Below are 7,331 nucleotides of genomic sequence, written 5' to 3'. Positions count from 1 at the left end.
CGTGATATAACGAGGGCAGGGATGCACACACCTCCTGTAACTGTTCTTACTCGCCATGCTTATAAATGTGCTTTGTGTTACTGATAGACAATCAACACCAAATAAGACGTACAAGAGACAGAGAGCGCTTTGCTGAAGAACAGAAAGCTATCTCTGTTGTGTGCCGGCGTCCTTTTGTAGCTTCCGCATATGCCGTCACACACTACGTCATGACGCAACACCAATCAGGATTGGTTTAGTTTCATTCATACTTCAGAGGCGCTACGCTGAGGGGCGTTTCCCCCAAAGTGTCATTCGACGCAGTTCAAGTTCCCTCGAAAGGGAACTCTAACAAATCTTCCACATGTTGACGGGCTACCTCGTCATCTTCCGTCTCTATAACATTCTCTACTGATTCACTTATTAATCTGATCAGCGAGTGCCTTTTGGTTTGTCCCTGCTCCACTGACAGTTACACATACACACACACCTCGTGCAGCTGATCGAGCCGCAGCCGGAGCAACGCAGCGCTCAGCTGATCTTGCAGTTGCTCAATGTCCATGCTCAGCGTCTTCGTAGACAACTCACTCAAAACGGCACCGCCGATCCCATCCTCGTCGCCAGTATTTTGTAGCACACTTGAAGGAATGAACAAGCGTGTGATTTGGTTGGGTTCTTTTATTCAGCCAGCGTCATTCGCAACAGCTCCGTACCACACGGTATAATATAACTCAATACTGATAGTCTCGTTAAACCTCACGTGAACTAACTTTTCTTTTCTCTTCTTGTTTTTTTCTCCAGTACTTTTCCTCTGGCTTACTGCCACCAACTGGACACCCATCACATAGCTGTATACTACAAATTGACATGCATGTACTGAATAATTAAATAACAATTATTAATAAAATAACTGAAATGACAAAAAACTATTACATGGGGGGGGGTCTAGCTTTTAACTAGACAATTTTACTTTTTATAACAATTATACTATTCTATCAAGGTATATTCTAGATTTCCCCACATGTCGGCAATGAACAGGGTGTTTACCATGTCTGCGCGGTGCGTGACTTGTGCCAGAGCTAGCATCGCTAATCATAGCTTACATTAACTTTTACTAGCAGTGATTTTAAATGGATTTCTCCAAATAGCATGCCAAACTTTACCTGTCGAGTAGAAACTTCGCGACTGAGGCATCAGTGGGAAGCACAACCTGTGCTTTTAGCGCACACCAGCATGTGAAATATTCTCCCAAAACACTCTGGTCTTGTTTCTTTCTTCAGAGGCATTTCTCTTCTTGTCATACAATTCTTGTCACTTTTTCTCTTGCGACTCTCAGACATTTTGAAAAAAGCCGGTGAGAACGGCGAGCTTCAATGAATGGCTGAAACCGTAGCTCACCACACATATACACCTGAAAGGGCGCATGTGCAGAAAGCAAAAACTACCTAGGGACGAGCACGTACGACGGCCTTACGTAAACATATCACTAGTGATGGGGACGAGACCGCCTATGCCGAGTCCGAGTCAAGACCGAGTCTTTGAAGGGTCGAGTCCGAGTCGAGACCGAGTCCGTTGGTTTTCAAATTCAGTCGAGTCCGAGTCAAGACCGAGTCTTTGAGGAAGCAAGTCCGAGTCGAGACCGAGTCTTTAGGAGTCGAGACCAAGACCATAAAAACATGTCAGTTTTCATATTCATGATTTAATATCACCCCAGTTAATAATCAACAGTTAGGCCTACAGACTAAGCTAGATTGGGAATTGTTTAGAGGAGCAGTCTTAACGTCTTAATATGGACTATGCTTTTACTATCATTTCACGAGTTCACACTTACAAATAAGTCAGATAGAATAAATGCGTATTTGGCGTGCTGTCCGAGGAGAGGGCTCCGGGCTCGGTATTCGGCCCGAACCCAGAGTACTCCCCCCGTATTCCTGGCTGTGAAAGAACAAGCCAAGAGTGAGGAGTCGGGGTGGTGGAGGGATGCTGAAAACTGTCAAGGAAGTTAGATGAGTTGACAGAGTGAATATATATGCTTCCTCTCATGCTGATAGGGTAGACATGGTAATTGTTTGATGAGTTGATTGATTACTTGATTATTTGAACGTGCTCCTCCCGAACTTTGTTAATAAAACATCATTAAAAATATCCCTACCACATGCATCATCTTCTGCCTATTTTTCTAAAGTGCTTCAACAGTGCTGATCTGTCATCAACATGTTAAGCCCACCCTGACTTTTTTAATCATAGTTAGGACATGCAGAGCAAATTAAAATTTTCTAGTGGTATGTATTCTAGTGGACAAGTGATGGGGACGAGACCCCCTATGCCGAGTCCGAGTCAAGACCGAGTCTTTGAAGGGTCGAGTCCGAGTCAAGACTGAGTCTTTGAAGGAAAAAGTCTGAGTCGAGTCCGAGAAAGCAGAAATCGGTCGAGACTGGACTCGAGTACTACATCACTACATATCACCAGAATGATTGACAACTAGGAGGACCAATAGTCTTGATGATCCACCCGGAAAAAGAAAATCCTCCACTATACCTTTAAGTTGGCTCTAAATTTTACATTTAAGTGTGATTGATCAATGAGACCCTTTTATTACAGTATTGTTATTGAAGCATAATTTACAAAACTGAATTAGGAAGCAGAAGCAGAATCAGATTTAACTGTGATTTTCTGCTGTAATAAAGAGTTTAACTGGTAAGATCCTCAGAGGAGAAGTTGTGCAGCGATTATATAAGAATGGAAAGACTGTGTCATTGAAGGTGGATGTGAATGTGAGTAAATGTGTGTTAGTTACAGGATCAGAGAATGACACTGTTCCTCTGTCATAGTCCAGCTGAACTCTCACATGCTGAAGCTTCTGTTTAACAGTAAAGACAGTGACGGGTTGCTCTGGGGATTGTGAGGTGTATTTGCTGTTCATGTATCGCACACGCCAGACATTAGAGTCAAAGAAATCTCCCTTCCTTTGGTTTGATGCTGTTGTTATTCCAAGAATCCAGAGTGTATTGTCTCCAACCTCCACATCCCAGCAGTGTGTTCCTGAGTTAAAGCCCTCAGATCCCAGGACACATGCATATTCATCAATCCTCTCTGGATTATCAGGAAGTGTTTTACCTACACGACTGTACAACACACTGGTCAGATCAGCAGAGAGTGTGAGATGAGGATTTGCTGTGTTTGGATCCAGAGTCAACGGAGCTGCAAAGAGAATAACATCAGATTGGAGGATGAAAAATTATGTATTAGAAATATAAATGTAAAACACAAATAAAGACTTTGTTGAAAGAAATCATAAATGATGTCATCTTAACAATGGTCTCTCAGTTACTGTCATAATTGATTGAGGCTTCATTTTTAATATCATCAATAAACACTATTGTATCGTAATATATAAATATAGATCATGAGGAATAGACTTTTAATTATGAGTTTGCTGTATGATCTGATGATTTTCTGAAATACAGTTCAGAATCACTTAGTAATTCAAGTGATTATTACATATATTTCTATCAAATGTTGATGTTGTGTGTGTTTATTATGTGAAATATCTTCTGCACTGGTGTCAAATCTGCTGAGACTCACTGTGTTGGACAGTTTCCAGCATCTTCTTCCAGACTCTGAACGGCAGGTTACCCAGATAACGCGACACATGAATCAAAGCTCCAGAACTCATCCGTTGATCCGGCTGTGAGATCTGGACTCTGAGGAACATTCAGGAGTCAGAACTGCAGTGAATTTGAGTTCAGATCCACTGAGAGAAGAGATACGAGCAGCTCACTCACCTTTCCATTGAGGCCTTAAAGTTCTGAAAAATATAGAGTTTGAAAACATTTTAATATCTTATCAAACACTCTCAGGGCCCTATCTTGCACCCAGCGCAATTGACTTTGTACACCGACGCATGTATCATTCCTATTTTGCACTCGCGCAAAGCGCGCTTTTCCCTCCACAGAAGCACGTCGGTTAACTAAGAAATACACTTGCGCTCCCCGGGGCGGTTCAGCGCAAAGAGGAGGCGTGTTCCAGCGCAAACGTTCCTTCATGCTATTTTGCAGGTTTAGAAAACAATTGCGCTACTAACCAGGAAAAAATGGTTTAAAGTCAGTGGCGCGTTGCGCATGTTATTAATATGCTATTTTAAGGGCGCATGCTTGGCCATAATCAATGTAGCGTGTGCACAACGCGAATGCACTTTGATTCTCTCATCTACACAGAAGCAGCAGTTTTCATTTTTGCAAATCATAGCCTACATTATTACGATAGATAGATAGATAGATAGATAGATAGATAGATAGATAGATAGATAGATAGATAGATAGATAGATAGATAGATAGATAGATAGATAGATAAAAGCATACATCTAGCTTACACATTTACCCAAATTATCATACGCCTTTTTAACCGAAGTTAATTTGGGTGGGTTTCTCCATCCCCAACGTCCCTGACGAGAGCGTTGCTCTCCTTGGCTGTGAACCGCTCCTGGCGCGCGCCTGGCAAATCCGCCGTTACAATAGGAATCCGCTTTAGAACAAACGCGTCTGCTCTTAAAGGGAATGTGAGATGACGCTCTGATTGGTTTATTTCACGTTACGCCCAAACCACACCTATGAATAATGAAGCTACTTCAGACCAACCCATTTTAGATTTGCGCCTGGCGCAAGAGTAATTTATCCCGCCGGGAAAATAGCAACAGCGCCAAGACCCGCCCACAAAGTTACTTGCGCTTTGCGCTTTGACACTTGCGTTTCAGAACGTTAAAATAGGGCCCTCAGAGTCAATGAGTCTCTCTATACAAGTTGTTTTATCCACAAAGAATGAAGCCAGATTGATTTGTCACCTTTATAAATGAGACGTCATTGTCTTTCATCATCTCCTCCATGTCTCTGATTGTGTGTGAAAGAGCTGAGATGTGTGTGTTCATCTCCTCCAGCTTCTCCTTCATCCTCTGCTTCTTCTGCTCCTCTTCCTCTCTCAGTGCAGTGATTGTAGCTTCTTCTTCGTCTCTGAGAAACTGATGAAGCTTCTCAAACTCTTCTTTAATCTGACGCTCTGTGTGCTCAGCTTGAGACTGAAATCAAATCACATTCACTTCACAGTCAGCGCTGTATGAACACACACTCCACTAATGTCAATAATAAACTCTGTGTGTGAATGTTGAGTATTTAACTCTTTATATCCTCACCTTGATGTGTTTAATAGTTTTATCACACTTTTTCTTCATTTCTTCTCCATGTTTGAGCTTGTTTTGTAAGGACGTCAGTGCTGTGTTAAATTCCTCCTACAGGTTAAGATGAAAATCTGTGAAATTTACACAGCTCTAAGAGGTTTAAACATTTTTTTTTTTTTTTTTTTTTTTTTTTTTTTGCAATGGCCAGTTCTTAATTATTATACCCATGTAGTTGTAATTTTGTGGTTGTGCAAGTGTGGTTGTTTGTAAATACAAATACAGAAACAGAAAATATGTTAGTATCAAACACTTTTTGGTGTGTCTTGTAATTAATCACATATCATTAATGAAAAAATATTAATAACCCACAACATATTATATTTATACATATAACAGGTTTATTTTATTCACACCAAAATTTATCAACATGATGAAAATACATTAAAGATGCTAAATTGAGAACGGATATTAAACATCTCAAACGGTTTTGCTATAGTGAGGGATTCAAGTAATAACTTTCGTGCTCTAAGTTTTACGCCAGCCCAACAGGAAGTCGGCTATTATGGGTTGTTTGGAAACGCATGCTCTGGAATGTGATGTATTCCTCCTAGGGAATTCATCCAATCGCCTCCAAACTCGGTCAGTATGAAGTCAAGACATTGAGGATGCTAAATTGCGGACGGATTTTTGATATCTCGAACGGTTTGGCTGTGGCGAGGAAACGACTTTATGGTGAATAAGTTTAGGCCCTAAATAAATATAAAAGGTCAATTTTATATCAGTAGAAAGTCAGAGATTTAGTCTGAGCAAAAATAAATACTGGTCTATTGTATACACAAATAATAATCTATGTTTAGCACTGTATTCAGCATATGAAATTAGAGACATTAGTCTTACCTTGTAAGATGAAAGCACTTCACTGATGGGTCTGAATGTGTGGTTGGTGTGTTTCTCTGAGTCTATACACACTAAACACAAAGGCTGTTTGTCCTCCAGACAGAAGAGTTTGAGTTTCTCACTGTGTAAACTGCAGATCTCCTCAGATCCTGATGAACGTTTCTCATTTCCATCCTTTATCAATGAATCACACAAGTTTTTTAACACGAGATTAACAAAAGGTTCAGCTTTTGAGGATCTCCTGCAGACAGGACACTCCTGAGTTGTCTTAGTTTTCCAGAACTGTTGTAGACACTCTTTACAAAAACTGTGACTACAGGACAGAATAACAGGAGTCTTGAAGATGTCACAGCAAACAGGACAAGAAAGCTCTTTCACAGATTTTGAATCCATTTCCTCGTCTTGTAAAAGATCCAATGATCTACAATTTACTTTAACTTTCTGAACTTTGGTTTAATAAACCATTACAATCAAAATCTCATCTGGTTTCATTCAGAAATAAACAAAAATGCTATGAAATAATGTGTCCTCCTCTGTTCTTCACAACACTGACTCGTTTTAGCTTCCAGTAAAACGGAAAGGCAGAAATAATGGCTCACTTCCTTTTAGGTTTTGTTAGAGGGTGGAGTTTCTGAAGACAGACTGGATGTATAGACTGGATTTTTATCACTGTAAAGCCACTTTGGAACAATCTACATTGTTAAAAGCGCTATATAAATGAAGATGACTTGACATGTATAGTTTTATCTTTATTTTATGTGTGCTTTCAAGCATATTCTGGAAACAAAGAACTGAATAAATAATCAAGTGAGAGTGTAGCATAAAAAAAAAACATTATAAAAGAATTTAATACTATAAAACAAAATGAGTTTATATATATATTTAGAGATAGACCGTAACTGTGTGTGTGTGTGTGGGTGGGTGGGTGGGGGGTGAACATGGATGGTATAAGTTGCTGACTTCAGAACATCATACTAGCATACTTCTCTTCCTATTTCTGCCATTTTTTTTTTTTTTTAAGCCGGTAGGAAAACTTGTATCAGCATCTTCCAGTTCAGCTTGGAGTGAGCATCGAGTTTGCGAATCGATTTTGATTCAATATCTATTCATTTGGATATACATACATATGTACATTTTTCTCATGGAGAAAAATCTAATGTGGTAAACTGCCCAGTGAACTGTACATTATTATTAAAGGTTAATTAATAATTTATTTGTACACAATTGCATGCACAATATGCATTTTTTTCTTAATAAAACATACAAAATTTGAAGGCTGAGACT

At 39.8% G+C, this 7,331-nt stretch overlaps 1 protein-coding gene across 1 annotated transcript; it reads right to left on the bottom strand.

Moving 5' to 3' along the window:
• Positions 1 to 774: 774 nt before the first annotated feature.
• LOC308700872 (E3 ubiquitin-protein ligase TRIM35-like) lies at positions 775 to 6,602 on the bottom strand. Its single transcript, XM_081382731.1, has 6 exons — positions 6,048 to 6,602; positions 5,166 to 5,261; positions 4,821 to 5,051; positions 3,765 to 3,787; positions 3,565 to 3,683; positions 775 to 3,180 (listed from the first exon to the last, which is right to left on the bottom strand). Exons 1-6 carry the CDS (start codon positions 6,438 to 6,440, stop codon positions 2,639 to 2,641), a joined length of 1,404 nt encoding a protein of 467 aa, XP_081238857.1. The 5' UTR covers positions 6,441 to 6,602; the 3' UTR covers positions 775 to 2,638.
• Between the last annotated feature and the right edge of the window lie 729 nt (positions 6,603 to 7,331).

Source organism: Scardinius erythrophthalmus (genome assembly GCF_964197995.2).
Source record: "Scardinius erythrophthalmus genome assembly, chromosome: 13".
Lineage (NCBI taxonomy): Eukaryota > Metazoa > Chordata > Actinopteri > Cypriniformes > Leuciscidae > Scardinius > Scardinius erythrophthalmus.
This window is presented reverse-complemented; position numbering and strand designations above follow the sequence as displayed.